The sequence below is a fragment of the Bison bison genome, unplaced genomic scaffold, assembly GCF_000754665.1.
Source record: "Bison bison bison isolate TAMUID 2011002044 unplaced genomic scaffold, Bison_UMD1.0 scf7180017864180, whole genome shotgun sequence".
In the NCBI taxonomy this organism is placed as follows: Eukaryota; Metazoa; Chordata; class Mammalia; order Artiodactyla; family Bovidae; genus Bison; species Bison bison.
Genome location: NW_011494752.1, coordinates 7171920 through 7185156, shown reverse-complemented (window position 1 = coordinate 7185156; position 13237 = coordinate 7171920). Strand labels below are relative to the sequence as shown.

The following is a 13237-nucleotide window of genomic DNA, read 5'->3' as shown; positions in this document are numbered from 1 at the left end:
GGTGGGAAGGGGAGGTGGGAAGGAGGGGTGCAGGGAGGGGGAGGGCTGGCCTGCATGGGGCTCCAAATACACAAACCAACTCTGTGGCCAGACAGGCATGCTGGTCAGCTGTCTGATAACACCTCTGAGTTGAGCTCGGTCACTCTTGGGTATCTGGATTAACCCTTTCACAACTGCTGCCCCTGGGCCCTCTGGGCAAGGCCCCAGTTAAATCTTATTTCTTTGTCCACAGTGGGGGACATTAGTAAAGCCTGGGACACTAAGTGCTGCCTCAGGGTAGGGCTGGCGGCAGAGTGAGGGGGAGGGATCCGGAGCCCCTGCAGTCAGCCTGCCCCTGGGGGGCTGGGGAGCAGCGGGGGGCTGTGTGTATGTACATTGCTCGCCAGGGCACTAAGTAAGAGTGTGTGAGTGTCATCAGGCAGACAGTCATCCGTCAGAGCTAGAGAGCAGGACAGTTCAGACACAATCTCTGACGTCAAAGACAGAGCCTCCATCTCAGCTAGAGGGATCTAGACAGGGAGAGAGATGATCAGGCATAAGAAACCAGGACAGTGCGTGCTCTCACATGTGCACACACACACATGCACACACACACAGAGAGCCCCTCTTTTCCCATTGCTCACAGAGCATAAGGAGTAAGTCCCTCCTTTCTCTCTTCCCACCCCTTTCCCAAGTAAACTGAGAGCACCTCCCCCCCACCCCTACTTCAAACCCCTGCTCTGATCAGAGAGGCTGCACAGGCGCCAGAGAGCTGGAGCAAACACTGACAAAGCGAGGAGACATGGAAACACGTTCTAAAGATGCTGCAGGAATCTTGACAGCCCCTCCCACATGACCACCATCCAGGGAGGGAGCAGGGAGCTGGGAGGGCTTCTGACTCTTATAAAGAAGATACCAGAAAAAAAAAAAGAAGAAGAAAGGCCCGCAAAGCGCCTCTCTGCTCCCAGCAAGACAGAGCAGCGTAGGGGGTGCTGGGGACAAAGCTGCCAGCCTGACGACCGCTTTCTGCCTATTCCCTCTGCTTCCAAAAGCCTGGCCGGACTTGGCCTGCCCCCGAATGCTGGCATCTCCCCTCCTGGGCCCTCCTCCACCTGCCCTTTCCAGCCTGGGTTCTGGGAGGGCTCTCCTGTCGCTGGCCTGAATTGGGCACACTCAGTTGGGCTAGTGCCCCATCTGGCTGGCTCACCTGGGATCTGCAGCTGGGCTTCAGTGCCTGCAACACCCTGGGGGAGAGTGGGGCCATGCCTCCCAGATGAGCTGACTGCCTGGTCACCTTCTCAACATCTTCTTCTCCCCCAGCACCTTTCCCCATGACCTTCCTTCAGGATGAGAGGACTCAGGAATGGACTTGATCTCTCAGGGACCATTCTAGGTCACTGCCAGGTTCAGGACCCTATAGTCTATCTGAGCCTGAATCCAACAAGAGGTCAGGAACCCTAGAGCAAGGTCCCTTCCTATTTAAGGATCACCGTCCATTTCTTTGATCAGGCTAACAGGTGTCCCAGGTACTGGGAACCTGCCTGCCCACCCCATCATCCATCATGGCCCATGGAACACTAGGCTTTCTATCTACAGCTGAAACTTGTCTCCTTGCTTCCACTCTGGGTCTACCAGGGGCTTTCCTGCAGTCCCTGACTTAGGAGGAGGGTTTTGGGGTGCACCTCCAAGTGGAGGGGGTCACAGGTGGTGAGACAGGTCCCAGGAGGAGAAGGAAGAGAACCCCAGGAAGCAGAAGACTGCACTGAGATGGGATTGGAGGAGAAAAGCATGTGCTGCTGTGGGAAGATGCAAGGCTTGGGGAAGAAGCCAAGTCCTATTTCAAACGAGGTCCTTGAACCCACTCCTGACCGGAGCCTTCCATCCCCTCTCAGGGCCAGGTCAGAAGCCACTGGCTGCAGATAGCATCCACCGTGCCCAGCGCTTTCCATAGCTTAAAAGGCCACCAAACAGAACTAGTGGGGAGGGCAGTGGATACAGGGAAGAAGCAGACTGCGGCCTAAGACATGTCCCTCAGTGGGTCCCCTAGACACCTGCACTCATCCCCAAAGCACCTCTCTCCTGGATCTTGTTCATCACTCTGACCATCTGCTAACCCACTGCCAACTCGTCTTCTGCTCCTCTTTTCTTCCGGGTTCTTTCTGACGATTACCCTCTCCAAACCCCTCCTCCATCTATTCTTCTCCCTCCAAAGTGTTATCTCAGCATCCCTACCTTCCAACTATGTGTTCCAGAGGTGGATCTCAGCCTGAAGAACCCCTGGCCACCTCCTGCCACGCCCAGTTCAACTGAGGTAAAGCTGTTTTTTCCCCAAACACCCAGTGGGCAGGAGACAGCCCCACCTCCCCAGAAGCATGGCACAGCATGGCACAGCCCAGCACAGTCAGGGGAAAGGGCACAGCACAGGGACACAGTAACCTGTGGGTCGGAGCCGCCTGGGCTGCGGGCAGGAGGGAAGGCAGAGGGCTGGCCCCATGGGCCTGCCAGCTCGTCCATCAGCTTCAGCTCCCCATCCAGGGAGCCCTGGATCAGCAGGGATATGGTGTCAAACAGCTGTCTGTCCTGGGGAGGACCAGCCCATAAGGGGAGCCAAAGAGTCAGGGGAGTGAGGGTCAGAGGAGCAGTGATGGGAAGTGTCGTGGCAGGGATTGAGGAGAGACAGAGAAAAAGAGGAAGTCACATATATGTACACATATGCGCACACACACATAACAATAACAACAGAGAGAGAGAGAAAGGGGGCAGTGGGGAAGGTGGGCAAGAGAGAGGTGTGGGAGGAGGAAGGAGAGATAGGAGATGGAAAACAGGGGAGCCCAGAGGGAGAGAAGGGGAAAGAAAGAAAAGATCAGGAAGAAGGATTGAGAGATGGCATCAGGCAGGTTGAGGGTGGGGGAGGAAAGACGTTTGGCAAAATCAGGGCAAGGGTAAGAGAGAAACAGGTAGGAAACAGAAAATAACCTTGACCCTAAAAGCCAGGAAGGGAAGCCCCAGCCAAGCTGGAGGCACCGGGACAGATGAGCCAGCAAGTGTGCCAGTGGCTTGCTGGGGTGGCCCCACGCTGCAAGTGTGGGCAGCCATCTCTGGGGACAGCCAAGGGCCTGCTTACCTCTCCACATCGAGGCAGGAGGGTCAGGTGATTCAGGAGGAGCCCTAGGGTCTGCTTGCTGCCTGCTCCCTGTGCGCCACCCACCAACTGAGCACCCACACCACCCGTCTCTGTTCCACATTCCCTAGAGCCGGAGCGGGGGTCTCTGCTCACCATGGGGTGCTCCAGGGAGAAGCGGGAGGCTGCTCCAGTGTGGGGTGTGGCATGTGGGGCCCCAGGTTTGGGGCTGCCAGGGCTGTCGGGGCCCTCAACCCCAGGCCAGAGGAAGGGGCTGCCCAGTGGTGAGGGGGCTTGTGGGCTGAGCGTCTTCATCTCTAGCTCCAGTTCAGCCTCCAGCTCGGCCTCCTCCTTGGCCTCCTTGTTGCTCTCCTCCAGATGCTTCATCAGCACGGCAATGACCACGTTGACCAGCACAAACTGGGCTGTCAGCACGAAGGAAACGAAGTAGATGGGGGAGATGACCGTGTTGTAGCAGGTGGACTCCTGGTCACAGTCCCGGAGGGTGTCCTGGGGAGGCAGGTTAGAGGAGTGAGGTTGGGAGGGCAGTGGACAGAGCTTTCACAGGAAGTCAGGTCTCCAGTGTCACAGAGCTTTGCAGGGGAACAAGGAAGGGCAGGAGGAGGGCGTGATGGTGTCCGAGGGGCAAAAGAGCATGAGCCACTGTCCTGGGAGGTGTGAGTTAGAGAATGTCTTGGGGAGAGGGAGTCCCGGAGTGTTCCAGCATGGAGGGTGGAAGGTTACATGCTTTTATTCACATCGACTTCCACCTGAGCCAAGAAGTGGGGCTGTCTCCTTGAGGCCAGAGCCAGCCCTGGGAGGGGCCTCACTGTGGGGGGCTCTCACCTTCATGATGCCATTCCAGTTGTCACCTGTGGAGACTCGGAAGAGGGTCAAGAAGGCCATGCCAAAGTTCCGAAAGGTGGCATGCCGGCCCAGGCCCTCGCAGGGGTGCGTCTCATCACACTCTGAGGAGGAGGGAAGGGAGAGAGGCTTAGTTAGCCCAGGAGTCCCTGAGTCTCCAGCCCTGGCTCCTCTGCCCTCCCTACCCCAACTCACCCAGATCTCCAAAGAGCTCCACGCCCAGAGCTGCAAAGATGAAAAACAACAACATGAAGAGAAGTCCCAAGTTCCCCACCTGGAAGAGAGGAAAAGCAATGGAAAAGGTGCCGCTAGATCTCTGAGCCAGCTCCCCCCACCCCTTTGGAGAGCACCCTCTCCTTCCCGAGAGGACCTTTCCCACCCACTCCCACCTCCCAGCTACCTGGGGCAGGGCCTGCATCACTGTGTCCAGGAGTGCCCGCATGCCCACAGCCATCTTCAGTAGCTTTAGCACTGCAGAACAGAGCAATGTCATGAGCTAGCCCTTCTAGGTCCCAGGTCACACAGCTGGTGGAGCCAGGGCCAGGGCCGGGGCTGGGGCTGGTGGGAGAGCCAGCCCCAGCCAGCCAGGCTGCCGTGGCTTCACCCCCACCCTTCCCCTTAGGCAGAGGCTAGAAGAAAGGCTCATGGAACCCACACCCTCCTCCTCCCTAGCCAGTCAGAGCTGACCTCTGCTGTCTCCCCTTGAGCAGGTCACTCCGGAAGAGTGGCCATGGTGGGCAGGCAGCTGGCACTGACCTCGGGCAATACGCAGCACCCTCATGATGCGGATGATGGTGGGGTTGATGGGCAGCGAGGCATTGACCTCAATCTCCTCCAGTGTGATGCCCATGATGGACAGCAGCACAATGGCCAGGTCCAGCTGGTTCCACCTGAAAGCCCAGGACACAGCTCCCTGAAGGGGGCACTGCAGAGGAGGGGGTAGTTGTGGCAACGTGAGTGGCACATTCTCAGCCACAGAAAGGAGAGTGGAGGTCAGCCTGTCCAGCCTGTCCATCCTGCAGAGAAGGTGTGGTTTAGCTACGGTCACACAGCCAGGTGGTACCACAGGTAGGGTTAGGACGTTAGTTCTAGCCCCTCTGCTTTTCATCTTCATTCATTTGCTGTTTTGTCTAGTACTTTTATGGTATTTGCTCTGTGTCAAGTGCTATTTGATAGACTTTACAAATAGGAACTCAAAATCTTCACAACTCTGTGATGTAGATACAGTTATTATATCCCATTCTACAGCTGAAGAAACTGGGAGAGATTAAGTAACTTAAGTAACTTACCCAAAGTTACCAGCGTCTAAATGGTAGAGCCAGGATTCAGATCTGGTCCAGGCAGTCTGGCTCCAGTCTAGGCCACACTGATTTTCGCTGTTCCCAGGCCCTTTCTCAGCAGGCTCCCTCTCTCCCCTCCCATTTCCCAGGCCCTGGATATCCCCCCACCCACACTGCACCATCAGCCCTGCATAGGTCCTGGAGTGGAGTCTGAACCCCAAGAGTCAAGAAAGGTCTTCAGGCACTAGATCCTCTGGGGCATCTCCCTGGGAAACATGTGCCCACTCCTCCATCCCTCACCCCCACTCCCCTTACCTGTCCTGGAAGAACCGTCGAAAGCCAAAGGCCACCAGTTTGAAAACTGACTCCAAGACAAAGATGACAGTGAAGATATAGTTGCAGATCTTCAGAGCCTCATCCAGGATCTGGCAGGGATGGGGGCAAGATGCAAGATCTCTTAAGGCCCAGGGAAGATGCCCGTCCTGATCCTTCCATCATTCCTCCCAGATCTGGGAGACAGGGTGAGTCTAAGGGGAACTTTGCTCCCTTCTCACCATGATGGCTGATCATTGGCCACCACTCTAGGATAGAGGAGGTTTCTCATTCACAGGTATGATCCAAACTCTGTGTTGAAAGATCTCTCTCCTTGAGGGATGGTGAGGAGATCACATGAGAATGTGCTGGAAGGCACGGAATGCTAGAAGTGAAAGGGGTCTTTGCGTTGTCAATTCAGTGTCCCTATTTACAGATGGGAGAACTAAGATGTGGAAGGCAGATGATGGAAGCTGATTTCAGAAGTAGCAAGAGCACAGGTGAGGTCTGGAGCTGGATACTGACTAGAATCTAAATTCCAAAAGAGTAGACACAGATCTGCCTTCTGTATCCTCACAGGTCAAGAACACTGAACATCTTTATTTATTTAAGGTAACAAATATCTGCTGGGTGAAGAATCCAGGTCCTTCACTTCCCAGTTAGTTGGTCAAGTCAACTAACCTCTCTGAGCCTCACTGTCCTCACCTGTAAAACCAAGACAAGACTGACCTTCACAAGTCCCTGCAAGTGGTGCCAGAGGATCCCCTGTAGGGGGCCAAGCACTGGCCCGAGGTGCCCTGACTCGGGCTGGGTTAGCTTCACCCACAGGCTCATGACGAGGTGGGGCCCAGAGGGCCGGTCACTCAGTCCTACCTGGGGCTGCTGGTAGTGCTCCATGGCCATAGTGACCACGTTCAGCCCAATGACACCCGTGATGAAGAGATCCAGGTAGTGGCTGGTACACAGGTGGTGGACGAGGAGCCGGAAGCGGGAGTAGTCTGAGTAGTAGGGTTTGCACTGGGCTTCTGGTGGGGCAGCAGGGAGAACAGAGCAGCCATTGGGCCCTGTCCACTGTGCCCCCTCCACCCACAGTCCCTGACAGCCACCAGCCTCTAATGCCAGAGCTGAAACATTCCAGCGTCATCAGCATCCTCGCGCTCCACGTACTGCTCTTTTTGGGCAGGAGCCCCTCTCTTGGTGTTTCCCCTTCAAGCATTTGTTCTACTGGCTGTGGTTGGGCACAGAAGGGGTCAGGACATGCGGAGCTCCCCACCCACAGTAGACACCGGGTGAGCCCCCTCCCTGAGGCAGCCTCCAAAATCCAGCAGCCCCTCGTAACACCCTCGACTTGGTGTTCTGCAGTAAGGTCTGATCAATAGACGAAAAACAACTGATCTTATTGGCTTCAGAGGAAGCTCCATCAATGGAGAGGTGAAGGCTCTTACTCCTTTACCGAGCTTAGACTCTTGAGGGGAGCAGAGGAGATTACAACAGAGCTGGGATTTGGAGATAAAACTGGAGATTGGAAATTGGACGTCTTCTTGGCTGACTGCACTGACCCGCTCAGAGGGCCTCCCACGGTGGGGGCAGGGCCTGGGACTCCTGAACCCTCATTCGGGAGAGGGCAGAGGGGAGGCCACAGGGCTCACCCAGTTTCTAATGAGGCAGTGCCCAGTCTGCTCCTGGGGACCAGGGCAGCTTCCCCTGCAGGCTGGGCTGGAAGCAGGAAGCACTGTCTGAGATCTGTCAGAGGCATCGTATTTCTCTTGTAATTAGTGAACCACTTAGTTATAAAAATTATCATACCAGGTTGACCTACTAAGCAGGCAGAACAAATCTGGGGGCAGGAGATTACAGGGGGCCCCTCCTCCAGGTGTGAGGAAAGGCCATACCAAGTTGGGGATACATGTCATCAGAGGCAGCCACAAAGAAAGAAGAGGCACCGCATGGGGGCCTTGGGGCAACCTCAGGTCCCAGACAGCTCTTCCCCCTCAGGAAGTCTACGGCGGAAGCCAGCCAGGGCTGTAGCCTCTGAGGACTGTGCCAGGGCGGCAGGAAGCTTTGGCTCAGACCAGCTTGGTTATAACTGTCCTTTCCCATGCAGGACTATTAAACAGAGAGGTAAACTGAGGCAAGGAGTGGCCTGGGTGGACCCCCACCAAAGGCCGAAGGAAGAAGAGTACCCGAGAGCTCCCATTCAGCCTCACCAGCTGCCGCGCTCCAGCATCAGCCTTGAGGTGTGGATAACCGAGAGGCAGAAAGTCCCAGTGTTCTGGTGCACTGTAGGGTGCTTTAGGCCATATTTTTGTTTCCAGAGATGGGCCAGCCAACCATGACTTTGCTCAGGCGGCCCTTTGGGCCCCCAGGGAGATGGGGGTGGAGAGGCCAGGGACAGGGGACAACATAAGGCCACAGGTCATCCACACAACGATGCGATCACGGCAGGTAGACCTGGTGAGCCAGCCTCTTCCTTCCTTCCTTCAGTACCCACAGAACAAGAGGGCGCTAGTCGCCCAGCGTTGCCTTAGCAGCTGGAACTCTTTCTCTGCATTAATCTCCATAAGTGCCGAGAGCACTCGATCCCATTATGCTAAAATATGAATGGAGAATTAACTAAAATGTTTGAATACAATTAGGTTAGAAAAAGCGGCTCCTTATTAGCCCTGTTATTAGCTGAGACAATGCAGAGGACAGGTTAGAGAGTCCCCCCTCCCCTGTCACCCCAGTCTGTCCCTGTAGGCAGCCCCAGGCCAGATGGAGCTGCTGCTGCCTCCTCCTGGTCTTGCTCTAGGAGCCAAGGAGCAGGTGGAGGCCCAGAGGGAAGGTGGGGTAGGACGACTGAGGCAGGGCATCTGTTCACAGAGACCAGTCCCAGGCCCTTGAGGTGTGTACAGAACCCCTCTACCCTCAGCCCTGACCCCAGAGCAGCAGGTGCCAAGGCTGCCAGAAATCCCTCCATTAGAGCCCAGGTCCAAAGTGCACCAGGGCCAACCTGATAAGCATCTCCTTGGCCAATCCCTTTGTTTTACAGAGAGAGAGAGGAGGCCCATCAAAAAGTTAGTTATGTACACATTGTAAGGAGGCGACCAAGCCAGTACCTGAAGAGCCCCTCACCAGCTGCCAGGTGGGTTTGGACACAAAGCCTTGGGGCTTTGGCCCAGAGGGTGCCCTCGAAGTTTGCCCAAAGGCTCTCACTATTGCGCTCCGGATGATGTCATCTGTTTTGTCCCTGGCCCTCGGTTCTGCAGACAAGAACCCGGGCTCAGAGAAGAGACTGAGACCCCCTGGGCAGAGCCTTGGGTGGGCCTGCTGCTCTACCAACTCCAGCTGTAGCCCAGGAGGGGATCTTGACCGGTGGTCACTGGCACTTCGGCTACCCTGGCCCTGTCTCCCTGCCTCCTACCTGTATGAGTTACCTTAGGCAGAGAAAATACCAGAGGCAGACAGTGAGGAGAAGAGCACCCCCCAGGACTGCCCAGCCCCCAGTCAGGAGCGGGAGTAGAGGAGAGGTGCAGGAGGGGGCGCAAGGCTGTGAGTGAGAGCCATAGGCACAGTGAGTTAGTAGGGGTCACTGGGAGCCCGGGGCACAGCCAGGGCAGAGGGTTTGCAAAGGGGAGTGGTGGAATAGGAAGAAGGCAGGGGTCACTCCTAGGGACACCGGCCCCCACGACAGAGGCCAACTTCAGCTGCTGTAGCCAGGCCTGATCAGTGGGTCCTGGTAAAAGGAGAGAGGGCAAGTTGGAGGCAGGTGCCACAGGAGGCCGAGGGGAGCCGATCTGGTGCTGGAGGCAGCCCCGTTTTCTCCCTCCACTTGGAAGCTGGGCTGGACCGAGGTGTCTCATCAGGTCTTTTTCCTGATAAGCAGACTCTTCCCTTCAGCCTTTCCCTGGGATCTGGCTGTTCTGCTCCTGCTGGGGGCAGCACAGGGTGGCAGAGGTGCTGGCAGGGAAGTATGGTGCACACGTTTGATTCCAGCAACTCCAGACTAGTGGGTGTGGCTTCATCCCCATCACACCATTGGGTACCCTGATGCACCAGCATTGCCATGCCTTGTAAGCTGACTGGAGATGCAGACGCTCAGGTCCTACCCTGGACCACTGTGAGAGTTTCTAAGGTGGGGCTCGGTTATGTCCTCTGGGGGATTCTTTTTTTTTTTTCTTTCATACATGATATTATACATGTTATGGGGGATTCTTAGGCACAGGAAAGTTTGAAAAACTCTAGTATAGACCACGCAGAACAACAGGTTTAGGTAAGAGGGATGGGGTGGTCTGAGCCCTTGTCTGGGGCCTCCGAGTCTTCATCACCAGCGGGAAAGGTGAGACACTATTGTAACCAGTGTATATACCTGCCTGTGCCCACATGACCATGGCAGAATGTCCCCAGAAGGGGGTGCAGTATGAGAGTCAAGAGAGTGCTTATCATTAAGTGGGTGTGTCAGAAGATGGTCTCAGGGGCCATGGAAATCCGCATGGGTTGACTCTTGGGGGAGAAGCCTCTGAAGCCAGACCCATGGTGTTCTGGTGCGAGTGTGTTTGTGTGGACACATCAGCGTGCAGACCAGGTGAACCCATAAGGGAGGAGCTGAAGGCCACGTCCCCTCACCCTCCTCTCATTCCTTAACATTAGGAACTCACAGTACAGCCCAATTCAGAGATGTGGGCCCAGGCAACCCAGATAAAACTTGGCTGGAGCCTCCTGAGCCCCCGGGTGGTCTCTCAATGCCAAACATCATCATCCCACCCAGGGCCCCAGGCATGACCTCTCAAATGGCAGCTCAGGGGTTCCCCTTTGATCAGGCAGCCCAGCACCCACAGGGTAGTGTCTGCAGGAGCCTGGCTTCTGAGGGAATTTGGAAAAGTAGAGAAAGGTACAGCCCATGGTTCCCAGTCTGGAGTCCCAAGCCCTCAACAGCCTGAGGAGGCAGTCACATGGGGGTCCTGAGGTTCTTTTCAATATTTTAAAAAGCTTACATGCAATCATACACACGCCTGTGCTAAGACCCCACAGACTAATTTAACGGCAAAATGGTCTTTACCATCGTTCAATGTGAAAGCTTCTGCAGCTCATAAGTCCTGATTAGCAATTAGATGTGTCTTTGATTAGGAAAACCAGTGAAACAAAGTCATTACTGACATGCTCTCAACTTCAGAGAAGATCTTTTACATTGTGGGGTCTGTTGTAGAAGATGACAAGGGGGGCCCTTAGGGACAATCAGGTTGGGAACTGTGGGGTGGAGACATTGGAGGCTGTAATGAGGCCCCACAACACTTCACAGATTCTCAGAACCTCTGAACCACTGTCTGGAGGCCGTGTTGGGAGAGCAGGGGCCAGAGGACTGGTGGGGGGTGGTGGGGGAGGGTGCAGGCAAAACCAGGAGGGCCCTCCCAGAGACACAGCTCTCAAAGAAAATGACCCAACTCACTCCCAAATCTTTGGCTTTTGGGGGAGAAGCTTGTGGCTAACTCAGATCTTCCAGTCCCAATTCCTGCTGTTTGTAGCAATGATGTGGCCCCTGTGATTACTTAACTATTAATGAGTCTGTTCAATTATTCATTGTTACATTTTTGAAACAAATCCTTTCCCTCTCTGCTCCTCTCATCCTGCTTGCTTGGATCAAAGTCTCCCGTTCAGACAAAGGGAGGCGGGAGAGATTTGCAGCTCTAATCATCGAACTGTGTGACCCAGGAGGAGGAACAGGAATGGGAAGAGGTGGCAGAGGGCCGGGAGCAGGGCCTCAAAAGCTGGCCAGATAAGGAGGGTCCACCAAGAGAAGTTGGCTGGAGGGGAGTGATAAGGCCCTCACCTCCTGTCCGGCTAGCACAGGCCTACGGGACACCACAGAACCCAGAACCCCTCACCCTGAGAAGACAGAATCAGTGAGCCATGGAGAGGGAGCAAAGAGGATGCCCGCACACATGATGTGGGCCTGACCGCCCGGGGCCATACCCTGGAACCCACAACCCCAGACGCAGTACCTGGCGCCGCGCTGGCTGAGCTGCCGGAAGCAATTACATCGTCCAGCATTAGATCTAAAAGAATGAAACACGACATCGGTCACTGGCCGGACCAGGTGGGCTGGGCAGGGCCCCCTCGGCAGCTTGCTTCCCCTGGGCTGTGACCCTCACTCTGCCTATGAATAGGGCATGCTGAGCAAGGGTGTCGGGTCCTAAGTACCAGCCCCAGGCTCGGACACAGGGCACTTGAGGAAGCTGAGCAATTTGGCCAGCTCATTAGGGTCACAGGGGCAGGGAGTCAGAGGCACGAGGAGAGGAGGAAGCCTGTCCTCGGAACAGATGTCCACTCCCCGTGCTGTGGCCTCAGCTGCACCCGAGAAGGCTGCAGACCCCAGAAAGGGAGCCAGCTGGTCAGGCAGGGCCACAGGTACCTCCTGCCAAAAGAGTTCCATCTGCAGATGTCCTGCCGAGAAGACAGACTGCAAGGAGGGGCAGACGGAGCGGGGTGGGAGCATGGCTGCTGGGGGCAGTACACCTGCTCGGCCTCAGTCGTCCACCAGGAACAAAGTTGGGACCCCTATCCAGGGCTGCTGCCTAGAGGCCAGAGTCCTCACCCTGGAGCAGCCCCTCTCACAGGGCGCATCAGCTCTGTCCCGCCCGCTTCCATTTCACAGCCCCCAACAGCCCTCCCCTGGCTCCAGATGCCCTAGAGCCAGGGGCTGGGGCACCACAGCCCTCCGCCTGCTTGATAGTGCTCACATTGTAACAAACCAAAGGGAAAACGCAGAGCACCACATACATCTTATCAGCGTAAGGAAGACGGCTTGTGAAAGGGTGGAGAGAAGAGGGAAAACCCGCAGACGAAACAGAGACAGACACACAAAAGCTTAGAAAAACCCACACATAAAGACACTTGGAGAGACGTGGGCGACTGAAAGAGAGTTACGCTGATTGATTGCTGAGCACCAGACAGACAGGCAGGAGCCCTGAGATTGGGAGGCGACTCGAGTGCAGACACACCTGGAGACACACGGGGACACAACAGGACCCGCACTCACGCCTTGTGTCCGGGAATCTGCAGTCTTTCTCTTAGTCTTGGCCACCCATAGTAGGAGTGTGAGGAGGCCTGGGGTAGGGGCCTCACCCGGTCAATGGCAAGAGGTGTTGGAGGTCGTAGATGAAGGGCTAAAGGGTCTAAGGCCAGAGTGTCATGAGTTTAGAGTTCCTGTGACCTCAGACCCTCCCTGAGCTGGGTGGGTATTTTTGAACAGCTTAGCGAAAAAAAAAAAAAAAAAGACAGTCAGGAATCCAGGGAGTTTTGCTGGAAACAGGGAGAAAGGAGCGGCCTGAGGTTTGCACGCCACGGCCCATCTGCATGGTCTGCCAAGGCCTTGCCCATCAGCTACAGACACTGGGCAGCCACAGGTTGAAGGTGTTTGCTCACCAACTGTGGGGTGGGTAAGGTGCCAAGTGCCAAGGTCAGGGTCCCTGGATACAGGCACAGGGCAATGAAGTGGGGTTTTCACCCCATGAGGCTCCTCTCGGAGTCAGGCTGGGAGGGACTGTGCATCAGCTCCCGTTGGCATCATCTGGGGAGCATGATGCTGAGACCGGGAGGCCCGCAGAGGGGAGCTCCCCTACCCCACAGGGCTGAACTGGTCTGCTTCATGCAGGCTCTAAAGGCTGGCATGCTCTCGCGGGGAAGGAGGTGGGGAGGGGGTGGG

The 13237-nt window shown here is 55.9% G+C and overlaps 1 protein-coding gene across 28 annotated transcripts in view; it reads right to left on the bottom strand.

The window, feature by feature from the left end:
* Positions 1-13237, bottom strand: part of CACNA1G (calcium channel, voltage-dependent, T type, alpha 1G subunit) — a 61903-nt gene that overhangs the window by 4487 nt on the left and 44179 nt on the right. For 10 of the 28 annotated variants that reach the window (XM_010842813.1, XM_010842830.1, XM_010842815.1 and 7 more), the window contains 7 exons: positions 6430-6581; positions 5560-5669; positions 4721-4854; positions 4365-4435; positions 4160-4238; positions 3947-4068; positions 3257-3610 (listed from right to left, as the gene is read on the bottom strand). In XM_010842813.1, coding sequence (XP_010841115.1) covers positions 3257-3610; positions 3947-4068; positions 4160-4238; positions 4365-4435; positions 4721-4854; positions 5560-5669; positions 6430-6581 — 1022 coding nt within the window. Of the gene's footprint in view, positions 1-374; positions 510-2415; positions 2560-3256; positions 3611-3946; positions 4069-4159; positions 4239-4364; positions 4436-4720; positions 4855-5559; positions 5670-6429; positions 6582-11534; positions 11589-13237 lie in introns of all 28 variants that reach the window. The other 18 variants (XM_010842810.1, XM_010842811.1, XM_010842829.1 and 15 more) reach the window with 8 other exon arrangements.